The following is a 13,604-nucleotide window of genomic DNA, read 5'->3' as shown; positions in this document are numbered from 1 at the left end:
TGTTGTATTGTCACTTTAGATTCTTAACAATAGGCTGTAAAAATCTATTAACTTTTTTAGAGAAGAACTCACCCAAAGATCCCATCCCAGGTATAAAATAAAACCAGGGATAGTTAATAGATCAGCAGACCTTTTGTTAAAAAAAAAAATATCTTGGGTTTGGGTTTAATGATAGTTTATTTTGTTTTAACATTTTGTTTATGAATGATGCTTTATTTTCGATACAAAATTCCTAGAACTGCAAAGAGTAATGATGGCCAAATTTATACGATGAAAATTAAGGGGTTGTATACAAGTTATTTCCCCATTTGTAATTTACTATAACAGAATGGTCCTGTAGTGACCAAAAGATCAAAAGTACATCAATGGAACATAGATTCAGAGCTTATATGTACTTCATTTTATGTATTACAGATAGATTTTACAATACAAGATGCTGTATTCAGTAATAATGTTCTTCAAACAGTGAAAAACACTTAAAGGAACACTATAGTCACCAGACCCGCTACAACTTAATGTAGTCATTATTGTGTCTACAGCCTGCCTTTACTGTAAGGCCCCCACCCACCGCTCAGGGGTGGGGGCCAGGGGGGAGGACATTAGGTGTCCCCCCTATTCTGATTTAGGACCCCCACCCGCCGCTCAGGGGTGGGGGCCCGGGGGAGGACAATAGGCCCCCCCCCCCATTATTTTACATTAGGGCCGGGGGGTGGGGCCGGGGGGGTCAATTTGTCACCCCTTTAGTTTAAAAGCGCGGGTGGGGGCTCGGGAAAGGGACTTTTTTTTTTTTTGTATTACAGTGAGCAGCCACAGCCCCACTGCCCCTCTAAATATAGTAAACTCTTACCTTTACTCTAGTCTGCTGCTGCTGGCTCTGTCCCTGATTTGCCTGCTTGGCTGACGTTATCAGAAGTGTTGATCAAACTCGATCACAATGCTTTTCTATAGGAAAGCATTGGATTGGCTGAGACTGTCAAGGAGCCAGATCAGGGGCAGAGCCAGCACAAGCCAAATGCAGCCCTGGCCAATCAGCATCTCCTCATAGAGATGAATTGAATCAATGCATCTCTATAAGTAAAGTTCAGTGTTTCCATGCAGGGTGGAGACACTGAATGTCGGTGCTGTGCAGCACTGACCCAGGAAGCACCTCTAGTAGCCATCTGAGGAGTGGTCAATGGAGGTATCACTAGGCTGTAATGTAAACACTGCATTTTTGAAAAGACCGTGTTTACAGCAAAAAGCATGAAGTCACTGCTTATACTTACCTGAACAAATGCATTACGCTGTATTTGTTCTGGTGACTAAAGTGTCCCTTTTAATAAATCATGACACAGTGTAATATGTCATGTGTTGCATATATATTTATACGTGTATTATTTGTATAGATGATTATATGCATGTATTATTTGTTTGGATGACTAATAAACAAGTCATATTTTAATAATGTATTACTTATTAACTGTCTTAATTAAAAAAAAATTGTACAATTTGAAGAAATATATATATATATATTTTCTTAAATTTACATATGTTCCCAGATGATGATAATGAATTGGATGGAATAACACAGGGATCAGTGAAAGACACGACGACTTCAGCTGATTCAAGTAGGTCTAATAAAGTTATGAGGAACTGACTTAAAAGTTCAATGTTAAATGTGCATTGCTTACTATTGGGAAATTCACACAGTATATATAAGTACTTATATTCTGATTATTTTTTTTTTTTAAATATTACCAACTCCACAATCTTTAAAAAATAAAATAAAAATCTAATTCAGGATTTGAATACCCTTTAAGTATACATGGATTTAGATGATCTGTATTTAGTTGTGGGTATATATTTGTGTGTATCCATCTTTCTATCCATCCATCTGTCTATCAGTTTGTCTGTCTATCATAATAGATATAATGGACACTTCAGCATTTCTAGACTTCATTATAAATCGTTTGCAAGTAGTTTTTCGCCCCAATTAGTGCTGTGAGGTGTGATTCTACCTCTGCTATCTTAAAACTGGTAAAATGTCTAGTAAAATGTTTGCGTTCTAGTCTGCTTTAGTGTTACTTGTACAATGTTTAGAGTGTTTTATGGTTAGAACAATGATTCATGTTACCTGGATGCATTGCATGTTTACAGAATACAATGCAAACATGCTTATCAGAAGAGCTATTGTAAGAGAAAATGCAGAAGCTATTCAAAGAACCGTATGATAAACGTAAATATTGCAATTTGGGAAAAACATTGTTTGCGGTTTTTACTAAGGATGCCTCAGTGGTTGTCAGACAATTTTCTGTTTTGTGGAGACACCTAAAGTTTCTTTCTAAACCTTTTGAAATTTGCCCCATGTTTATAATTCAACGAGCATGTCTAAATCAGCTTTTCACAAGCGTTTCAGAAACAGAGCAGGATTTCCTACAGTTAAACGAATATCGGTTCAGTTAGGAAAATAGCCCATAGATAGGATTCTTGTGAGCGCTGTTCCTATAAATGTACATAGAGAATGGAAGGAAACTCTGTGTAATTTGGAAAGTCATGCACAGGAAAGGCAGCTAACTACACTGTGTGGACCTTGGATTTGGTTCCTAGAATACTCCACCTAATTTGTGTGCCCGGAAATCCTTTTAAGCATGGTGAAATGGTCTTTGCAAGAAAGCTTTCTATTTATAGTCATTATCTGAAATAAACTCACAATATGGAACCATGAGCAGATGTATTGATTATTTTATACTTTACATTGGTTTAGTTATATAAATATATATATATATATATATATATATATATATATATAATGTGTGTGTTTTTAACCCGCCATGTCACATACAGTGACAACCCCTGAACTGATTGCAATTAATTTTCTAATGTGCCCAACCAGAATTTAGTAACCACAACAAAACAAAACGTAAGTTTTGTCATTTTTGGTCTTTAAAAAAAAAATACAAAATTAAATTTCTCTGTCTGTGCTCCACAATTCCTATTTGGTAAATAAACCTGTTCGTTATGTCATGAATTTTTCTTTTTTTCTCTTTACTTCTAGTCTTTGCTTTCTTTCTACTGTTATTCTATGTTTTGTTGTATATCCATCTAATTAGGGCTGTAATTATTGTTAATTACCTTCCTATAGTCAGTGGATGACAATTAAAATATATTGCCTTGGAAATCACAGAGGCTCTGTACATTTGTTGTACGTCCTGCAGTTCCTCCCTGCTTTCTGTGTTCATGTCCGCTGGACAAAAGGGATATTCAATTTAATTCTTGGTAATTATTTATGTGCAGAAAACGAGAAAAACAAACTGGTAATGGTAATGCAAAGTGATCATTAAATATTCAGGAGCTTTTAGTAATATTCTTCCCATTGCTGTGCTAAATTTAGTATACTGGAATTGCAGCCAAACGGAGAACACAAAGATTTATTAGTGGCATACCACCGGATATAAATTGTTAAGTTGTTTTGTGTGTTTTCAATCCTAGAGTTAATTGGGCAACATTTCATCTTCCATCTGTATTAAGATATGATCCTTTCTATTTTCACATTCCAATTTTTTATTTACATCAACAATAATCGCAACTCATAAATGGTACTGTTTTACAATGAAACTACTACATTGTGTGTACAGGAACCGCATAACATGTTATACAGACTAAATAAAATCGTGAGAATCAAATAAACTGGACACAAAGTAAAGTAAATTGCGCTAATATAGCAGAGGGAGAAGTACAGAAGAGGAAATAGTGGCAAACTGGAAGATTATTTATTGGTCTGGCTAGACTTTCTGCTCCTTTAACCACAGCAGCCACCAGGCTCACATTTTGTTATACGGAGATATTGCGCCAGAAAGGGTATGGGACATTTCTTCATACTATCTTGTGACAGTTTGTCCAATAGTAATAAGAGGTAGCTTTCCAACATACATCTAGACTCGTTTTTGCTTACTGTATATACTCGAGTATAAGCCGACCCGAATAAAAGCCGAGGCACCTAATTTTACCACAAAAAAAAAATGGGGAAACTTATTGACTCAAGTATAAGCCTAGGGTGGGAAATGCAGCAGCTACTGGTATCAAAATGCAATGCAAAGCTACTTATTCGCTAAAACTTGAACTAATAAAACACATTTAAAGCAAAAGGAAAACCCTCTTTTAAAGAATTTTCAGATTTTTTTTTCTCACCCACACCTCCTCAGTGGTCCTTTCCCCCTTCCCCCCCCCACCTCCTCAGTGACCCTTTCCCCCTTCTCCCCCACCTCCTCAGTGGTCCTTTCCCTGTCACCTCATCAGTGGTCCTTTCACCCTTTTCTCCCCCCCCCCCCCCTCCTTAGTGGTCATTTCCACCTTCTCCCCCCCACCTCCTTAGTGGTCCTTTCCACCTTCTCCCCCCCCACCTCCTTAGTGGTCCTTTCCCCCTTCTCCCCTTCTTCGCTGTGCGCTTACTTCCTGCCGGTCACCTAAATCTAACACCACCTGTGTTGAAAAAGTCGGCTTATATTCGAGTATATACAGTACTACAAAAATATGTAGAACAGTTTTGCTGGAAACACATCGAAGTACTACATTCATGGGCACATAGTATTATGCTTTGCGCAAGAACCCAAAAGTCATTCAAGGAAATAAAGTGCTGTAAAAGGGCATTGTTCTCTTGTGCTAAAGAAATTTCGCATACCATTTAGTGTCCACATTCAGGAGAGATAGTGGTTAAAAATGAATACTGGGGTAGCTGGGCTTGAGTTTCAGCATTGTCTTCGTCTAGCTCCTGCAAACTAGAATTAGTTTATCTCTTAAAAAGGCTCAATATCCCCTTATGGCAAAGCAGATCTTACTGCTAACCCACTCCCTCACAAGCAGGTCATTATTGGACCTAAATTGAGACACAATACCATCTGACATGGCAGCCTGGTGAGACTGAAGACCCATAGGCGGAGAGAGGCTGCTGATCTTTTGACTTGGGGCACAGACGTCTTGGTGATTTCTTGAAGCTCCGTCACCCTCCCCTTTCGATCGGAGGGAGATATTCCGGTCCTTGCTGGGGAAACTCACCTCCTTACAGCAAACGTCCTGAAGTGACTGCGTGGCAAGTCTAAAATTACCACAATGCCGGACTGGAAGAGACGCTTTGAGTCGAAATTTGATGAGGTTTGTAAGAAATTCTGGAGCTGAATCAGCAGCCCACCTCAGGCCTCTACTCTTCAAGACACACCGTAAGCCAGAGACGTTTTACCAGTCCACCCTATCTCTTCTGGACTGGGGGCCCATCGGGAGTCACATCCCCCATAGTCCACCAACGCAAAAGGTTCTCTGTACCATGGAGCTCCTGCGGGCCTACGATTCCGCTACCTGCATCAGCCCTCCTCAAAGCCTGAGACGATTTGGTGGGAAGCCCTGGCACAATAGGTCTAACTCGTCGCACTTGTAGTGAACCGGCTACCTCTGCAGAACTTGGAGGGGGGCGAGAGGTGATCCTATAATCAGTATGGAAATGTTTGTCTGTTCCGGCCTACATGTGGTACTGGTTGACCAGAGACTTGCAGAACTAGCATATCTTGAGCTCTTATTGTACACTAGTGCAAGGAGTTTAGTTTTGTTTGTTTCTTTAATTTTTAATTTGCATATGCAGAGTACCAGCAGTATCTTATGACTCTGTCATTGTTTCTTTAAAAAATAAAATAAAAAATTAAGCTCCCTCCTGACTCCACTACATGTAGTTTTTCCCCTAGGCCCCCATTTTACTTTGGGGAATTTGGGGGTTAGTATTGTGGGAAAATTTCCTTGACCACAGTAAATGGAGCGTGTTTAAGCTCCTCCTTTGGTTTAAGCTGGTCAAGCGTAGGAAAAATAAACAAGACAAAGTAGCCCCTACTTTATCTTATGTTTTAAAGAAACTAGATCAGGTAGGAAGAAATGATGAACAGATTCTGAGAAAGGAAGAGAAGAATCAAAAGGAGAAAGTTAAGTTCGGCGTGACAGTGCTGCTTTAAGTAGACATTATGCGGTCTCAACATCTCCATGTCTGATAGGTTTCACTACTACTAAAGCCACTACTGCTTCACACATAGTGATAGATTCCTTGCTAGCCTGTGGTTAGACCTTTTCTTGTACTACTATTAGACATGACTACTTGATGTTATACTCCAAAAATGTGCAGTTAATCTGAATGCCATGTTCATGTTTTGTCACAACCCAAATGCTCCTCACTTAAGCCATGTCAAACAAGCACACATATACTGTTCTTTCTCTGCTCTCCTTCTCTGCAACAAAGATGCCATAATTTGCTCCATAGTCCTAATTTCTTTAACTTTTGCTACCCATTGGTGGAACATTAGAGGGCGAATTCTCTTGCAGATGACCAGGATCATGGAATTTTTTTGTAGCTAGAGATTGGAAGGTTGGAATGGTGGAGTGAAAACGCTGCAGGGTGGAAAGGTGGAGGACTCTCCAGTAAATGAGACAAGACAAAGTGAATATACTTCCAAAATGGCACAATCTCGAAACACTCTTACCAAATGTTTGGTAGAGTTCCCTTACCCTGTCCCCCAATACCAAGTGAAGCTCCGCTGGTTTTGACTGATAGAATGTAAGAGTTTTGGGATTCCTTACCAACGTGAAAAGAGTTTGCTATTTTCGAGGAGATGGTACTCTGAAGCTTCAGAATGAAAATTTGTGTCAACTGTACCTCACTGATAACTCCCACTAGCACATGCTCTCACTGGCTCATACACCTGGGCAGTGGTAATGGTCATTTAATAAAAATCAACTGATATAATCCTTTGAAATGACGATCACCTATATTATAAAGATATTCAAAAGATGTCTGGGTTCTGTGGATATTCTCCTGTCAAATGATGGGAGCAGATAAAGTAATTTAGCCATTGGAAGTAATAGAAGTGGGTCAATGTTGTGGGATTAGACTGGCCTGTGAGGGAATTTAGAATTATTAGCTGGTCTCCAGAGAAAAGCTTTGAAATGGGTAAATTATGTATATTTAATGGGGTTCCACTTGCGAAAAAGCAAAAGGTTTCCCACACCGCTAAACTTCATATACTTGTATATTATTACATCAGCAATAACCGTTCTTAATGGAACATTATTCATGTGTTATCAAAACCGTAACCATGCAATATTTCTCGTATAGATGTCTTGGTGTTAAATGTTGCTTAGTAATGTTATATAATTGATGGACAAACCAGGTCTTTGTCAAGTCTGCATTAACAAAAAGCAAATTAAAACAAACTAAGAAAAGGAGGTGCAATGGAGAAAATAATACATTCACTGGCGTACTTACCTCGGTCGCAGCTGCGACCAGGTCCGTCACTCCAGGGGGCCAGGCCACCCTTTGGACCGCTGCGACTGGGTACCAGCCGCCATGTTTTGCGGCCCCCGACCCGTGCGGCAAACCGTTGGGGCCACCGTTCAAGGGACCCATCGGGTATCCCATGCTGTTAGGGCCACGCAATGGAGATGGATTTTCAGGGGGCCCGATCAGCGCTGGGTTCTTTAACAGCGCGACCGGGTCCCCTGTGATGACATCACTGCTGGGAGGAAGTGACTGCCCTGGTCACTCCTCCCAGCAATCACACAGAGGCTGCACGGAAGGAAGGAGAGGGAGTCAGAGTGGGAACGCTGACTCCCACCAGCCTGAGCCACCACTGGACCCCAGGGAATGTCACCCTCCTGCACCTAAAAGGTAGGAAACAGAAGGGTGACTAAAATATTTTGTACATGTGTGTGTTTGTTTGTATGTATGTGTGTCTGTCTCTGTGTGTGTGCATCTGTATGTATGTGTGCATCTGTATATATGTATGTATGTGTCTTTGTGTGTGTGTGTGTGTGTGTGTGCGCCTGTCTGTCTGAATGTGTGTGTGTGTGCCTGTGTGTTTGTATTTATGTGTGTCTGTATGTGACTGTGTGTATGTCTGTCTGTGTGTGTATTATGTGTGACTGTGTGTATGTGTGTGTCTCAATGCATGTATGTGTATGTATATTTGTGTGTGTGTCTGTCTGGGTGGGGGGAGGAAGGGAGACGGGGGGCCCATGGATCAGTTTTGCACCCGGGTCCCATGAATTGAGTGTACGCCACTGAAGTCATTCATGATATATCTAAACAAGATTTGATTGTTTGCCATCCTAAATAGGCTCCTAACAGAATGTTAACTAGATGGCCATTGATTAGCTCTGTAGTGAATATCCTTGTAAGATTTGAAAGGAAGTGAATAGAAATATCAGTTTGCATGTATATACACCTGTTGGAAAACTCCGCCAGGTCTGCTGTGGAAAATGGTGGCCTCACGTCTTGCCACAAAATTAAGGTGTTGTTTGCAGGGCTTGATTAAGAGGCCAGTGGACCTGCTGCTGACAATTATGATGGGCCTAATTACAGAATCTTGATCAAAAACACTAAAACTCTCCCAAGCGTCATGTATCTGATGGAGATGGTGCTGGAGGGAAAGAAAACAGCAGCTATAAGAAAACACATACTCTATGATAATCCATAACCCCTAACAGCAGTGTCCAGTGAAGCAGGAAGTCAAGGGGCGCGGTAAAAGGGTGTGTCACTGACGCAAATCAAGTAACCTGCCAAACATGACCAAAAGAATTGGACAAAGAATTGGAAGGCCAGCCTGGCATGCATGCATGTCAGGCTGCCTGCCAAATTATGCAAGCTGGCCAACTTAGGGCACACTATGCAGACAGCACCTTGAGCTTGGCATAAATGTGTCTAATGATGCGCTCGCTCAACACTTTCTAAGGACTGTCCCCTAGCACTCACATGTCCACTTGTCTTCTTACCAGCAGGCAGAAGCTCCTGGTATACAGTCTGGGACAGAGAAAAGCTGTATGTAGTTAGTGTAGAAGAAAGGGAACATGCCACAGTGTTAGAGAGACCAAAGTCAGCATTACCTTAACTCATTTCATTGTCAGCCAGTCCACACAAGTTTTGTTCCCCTACATCCCTCTTAAGATTCCAAACTTAAGCAAGAAATGTGAAGAGTAGTTAGGGTTGCCACCTTTCTTGGAAAAACATACCGGCCTTAATAATTTGCATAATTAATTATGTATGGGTGACATCACATACATGATCAAGAGAAAATGCAGTAAAATCACCCAAAAACTACTTACAGTTTGATTCTGCTGTATAGATGGATTGCTCCCAGTGTCTGTGTATAGATGGATTGCTCCCAGTGTCTGTGTCCCTTGTGTCTGTGTCCCCATGTCTCCCAGTGTCCCCATATGTCCCAGCCAGTGTCCCAATGTCTCCCAGTGTCCACAAGTGTCTGTGTACCCAGAGTGTGTTCCATGTCCCCTGTCTCAGTGTCTCTATGCCTCACATTGTCACCATTTCTCTGTGTTTTCAGGGTCCTAGTGACATGGGGACCCTGGGAGACATGGGGACATACACTAGGGCACACTGGGGGACATATACACTTGGGGACACAGAAACATGGGAATACTGGGGGACACAGAGAAACATGTGGGCACTGGGCGACATAGTGACACAAGAGGACACTGGGAGACATGGGGCATTAAGATACTGTGATACATAGGGACACTGTGATACATATGGTCACTGGGAGACCTGGGGACACACTAGAGGACACTGGAACATGGGGTTACTGTGAGACATGGGGCACTGAGACCTGGGGTAATCAACACATGGGGACACTGAGTCATGAGGGCACTGGGAGACATGAGGGCACTGGGAGACATGAGGGCACTGGGAGACATGAGGGCACTGGGAGACATGGGGACACTGGGAGACATGGGGACACTGGGAGACATGGGGACACTGGGAGACTTGGGGACACTGGGAGACTTGGGGACACTGGGAGACTTGGGGACACTGGGAGACTTGGGGACACTGGGAGACTTGGGGACACTGGGAGACATGGGGACACTGGGAGACATGGGGACACTGGGAGACATGGGGACACTGGGAGACTTGGGGACACTGGGAGACATGGGGACACTGAGACACCAGGGACACTGGGAGACATGAGACACAGACACCAGGGACACTGGCTGGGAGACATGGGGCCACTGGGAGACATGGGGACACTGAATCCCTAGTGTCTTAGTGTCTCCCAGTGTCCCCAAGTGTCTGTCATAATGTCTCCCAATGTCCCTTAGTGTCCCAGTGTCCCCATATATTCCAGTTACCCCAAGTGTCTGTGTCATAATGTGGCAGAATGTCCCTTAGTGTCTGTGTCCCCATATCTCCCAGTGCCCCCAAGTGTCTGTCATAATGTCTCAGAATGTCCTATAATGTCTGTGTCCCCATATCTCCCAGTGCCCCAATGTCTCCTTGCAGCCTTTCCCCCCCCCCCCATCCCTCACTTCCCTGAGCTGTAGGATGTCTCTGCGGGGTAGGAGTTGCTGTCTGGACTCTCTGTAGCTGCTCCCCTGCGGATCAGTGAGTAGATAGGCCGGGAGGGATATGCTGGAACTTCCTATCCCTGCCTCTCTCCACACACACAGCGACCCCTACTGGCCAGTGCTGGTATTGCATCATAATCTCTGTTTATGCTGAGAAAAATACCAGCATTTGCAATATCGGCACCGGCCAGGCAGCATCAAATACTGGCTGTGCCAGTAAAATACCAGCTAGGTGGAAACCCTAAGAGTAGTGTGTAAAAAAACAAAAAAACAAAAAATATTTTTTATTTTTAAATTAGTGGGCCTATTTCATGGCCATGGGCATGGAGCTGCATCTACTTCAGCCCCAATGCTAATCCGGCCCTGGTTATGTGTCTCAAAAAGGTGTTGTATTTATTCAAATCCTTCATTGCCCAGTGTAGTCACGTAGGCATACATAAAACATTTCCTGACCTGTCAGAATGATGACATATAAAATAATAAGAAATATCCAGCACACATCCATTCTACAGACTTGACGGAGAATGGGATACTGGTCCTATTAAAGGTTTGCTCATTGAAAATTGAGTTTTGCTGGACCACTGGTCTTTATGATCTGTTTACTCTAGACTGCAGATTTTGGGTTATGATTTACTGTGTTCTCTCTGAGATTAATGAATGTCACACTCCCAGATGGAACTATAGATAATGAGAGATGGATGATTGAAAACCGCAAGTTGTGGCTTCCCATGTCTGACTCCTATCAACCTCAGGGAGCCTGGGGCAACAATACAAGTCATGTATAATGCTGGTGCTGAATGTCTGATTGTCTTAATTTATACTTCTGAATGTGTATGATTTTTTGAGACATATATTTTCTTTTAGGCAAACAAAGTTTAAAGATTTATGATGGTCATGATGCTGTGAAGCGCAACCAACCTAGAACAATCTCTGTTCCAAGGATCGCAAAGAGTGAAGAAGTGGTGGTACCTATATCTGCTTAGTAATATATCTAGAAAAAATTATTTTGTCGGTTGTGTATTGGGATTTATTGAGTAGATCAAAAGGGGTGGGTTAAATATTGAATTAAACTAAATATTCTTTCCATCCTTTCTCGCAGGAGGCTGCTTTGAGGTCATACTATATCCCTGATGACCCACAGGATTATGAACTGCAGACGTTGACCCATCAGACCCTGGTTTGTGATGACATCATTAATAGAAACGGTGCTGCAGAGGACAGCAAAACTACTTCTGTGTTCAAAGAAGCTGAGGCATGGATCATTAAAGCCAAACCAAAGGACCGAGAAGTCATAAAGGTTTATCTTGGATGGATGAAGTAGGTTACTAAAATTGCCACTAAATATGCTTTATTATTATTATTATTGCCATCTATATAGCGCCAACAGATAACGTAGTGCTTTACAATATTACGAGAGGGGGGATTTAACTATAAGAAACTTACAATAAAAATTACTGGAACGATAGGTTGATGAGGACCCTGCTAAAATGAACTTACAGTCTGTAGGAGGTGGGCTGGGGGGCCATAAGCTTTCCTAAAGAGATGGGTATTAAGGCACTTATTAAATGATTGAAGACCAGGGTCTGATGGCAGTAGAAGACAGTAGAATAGTCTGATGGCAGTAGGCAGGCTATTCTATAGGAAGGGAGCCGCCCGCGAGATGTCCTGCAAGCGTAAGTTGTCCGGATGGGTGCGAGCAGCGGACAAGAGGTCACAGACAGAGAGGAGAGACCGAGAAGGGGCATACCTATGGATCTGTGAAGAGATATAAGAGGGGATAGAATTGGTCAATGCTTTATAGGTATGGGTTAGCACTTTGAATTGACTCCTATAGGATACTCTTCTTTTTTTTCTTTATTTTTTCTTTTTACAAGTATTGACCAATTAGAAGTTCCGTTACTCGTACAGGACATAGTAGATATTCACACTTCACTTTTCAGACATAAGTCTACTAATTCTAGTTATGCTTTGACTTTGTTAGGATGAGTTCTCTTTTACACAAAAAAAAACAAACCAGGAAGGTACTTCTACATTGAAATCTTGTACTGTAACCATCCCGAAGATCATGTGGTAACTATAGATCACTTTTCTTGTGGTTTGTTCATAAAAAATATTTTTATTTTATTTTATAAGGATGAATTGCTAACCTTGTATATTTCTGCTTTAGCACTGCTAGATTCAAAGCAAGCACATAGACAAGGAGGTTAGAATTAATTTCTAGGGTATTCAAAGAACTAGATTTGGACATTGTATATTTAAACAGCTAGCATTTTACTGGACATTAGATGATTCTAGATCGTATTGCAGATCAGCAGAGAGCTATCTATAAGCTATGTAGTGCTGAGTACAGCTGATAGTAGCTTGGATATAAGCTTATGTCTGTGTATTGAATGGCACACTGAATAATGCCAGGTTTGTTGTCAGACACTGATAACATGAGACTGGTATCTAAAAATGTGGGAAGTGGTTAGAAGCACGTCTATTAATGTTACACATCCTGTGTCTGTAATATCAGTCACCTTTAGGGAAAACGGTGTTTTCAAGAAACAGTACATTTTCTAGCATTTTTGTTTGTTTTGTTTCAGTGAAAAGGAACATAGTGATGTTAAGATGATAAGATCCAAAACATGCTTCCAAACCATGTCAGATGCATCATTTACTTAAAAAAAAATGTTTTATTTTTTTATTTTTTATTTCGAAAATCAAAAATTATATTCCACTGGTGTTTGCCGATCTGTAATATATGTTTTAGTACACCGGTTGGATGAATAGAGAGATAAATACAATGATTTTATCTTTCATAGTGTGTGTGTGTCTCTCTCTCTCTCTCTCTCTCATATATTTATATTTGTCTCCACTGATGTTCTTTCTATTCTTTGTACTTAGAGTCGGTGTGGCATACATATCCATACCGGTTGGCAGAGAGAACACCGTTCAGACAGTCATTCAAGAAGTTCTCTTGCAGCTTGGTCGACAGGTAATTGCTTTTTCCTTTATTCATTTTCCTTGCTCATTGCTTGTTGCAATCAATAATTTATCTTAGAACATGCACTTATATAAATATTCCATTCATTTTTGTTAGAAGGAAAGTCTGGAGAATTTCAGGCTGGTGGAAGTCTTTATGGGCAGCAAGCAAGGTACGGTGTTCATTTGAAACAACCCAATTTGTCCACTAAAAATGCTTACTGATTTTTTATTTCAATAATTTCTGGCAGTGAAAAGTATTTAAAAACCCCGGAATA

At 41.3% G+C, this 13,604-nt stretch overlaps 1 protein-coding gene across 2 annotated transcripts in view; it reads left to right on the top strand.

The window, feature by feature from the left end:
* DGKQ (diacylglycerol kinase theta) overlaps positions 1-13,604 on the top strand; it is a 178,312-nt gene that overhangs the window by 109,579 nt on the left and 55,129 nt on the right. The window contains exons 7-11 of one of the 2 annotated variants that reach the window (XM_063455346.1): positions 1,539-1,607; positions 11,227-11,327; positions 11,462-11,679; positions 13,249-13,339; positions 13,448-13,499. In XM_063455346.1, coding sequence (XP_063311416.1) covers positions 1,539-1,607; positions 11,227-11,327; positions 11,462-11,679; positions 13,249-13,339; positions 13,448-13,499 — 531 coding nt within the window. Of the gene's footprint in view, positions 1-1,538; positions 1,608-11,226; positions 11,328-11,461; positions 11,680-13,248; positions 13,340-13,444; positions 13,500-13,604 lie in introns of both variants that reach the window. The other variant, XM_063455345.1, reaches the window with a different exon arrangement.

The sequence above is a fragment of the Pelobates fuscus genome, chromosome 5, assembly GCF_036172605.1.
Source record: "Pelobates fuscus isolate aPelFus1 chromosome 5, aPelFus1.pri, whole genome shotgun sequence".
NCBI lineage: Eukaryota > Metazoa > Chordata > Amphibia > Anura > Pelobatidae > Pelobates > Pelobates fuscus.
The sequence above is the reverse complement of the archived record's forward strand: the minus strand, read 5'-3'. Positions and strand labels throughout refer to the sequence as shown.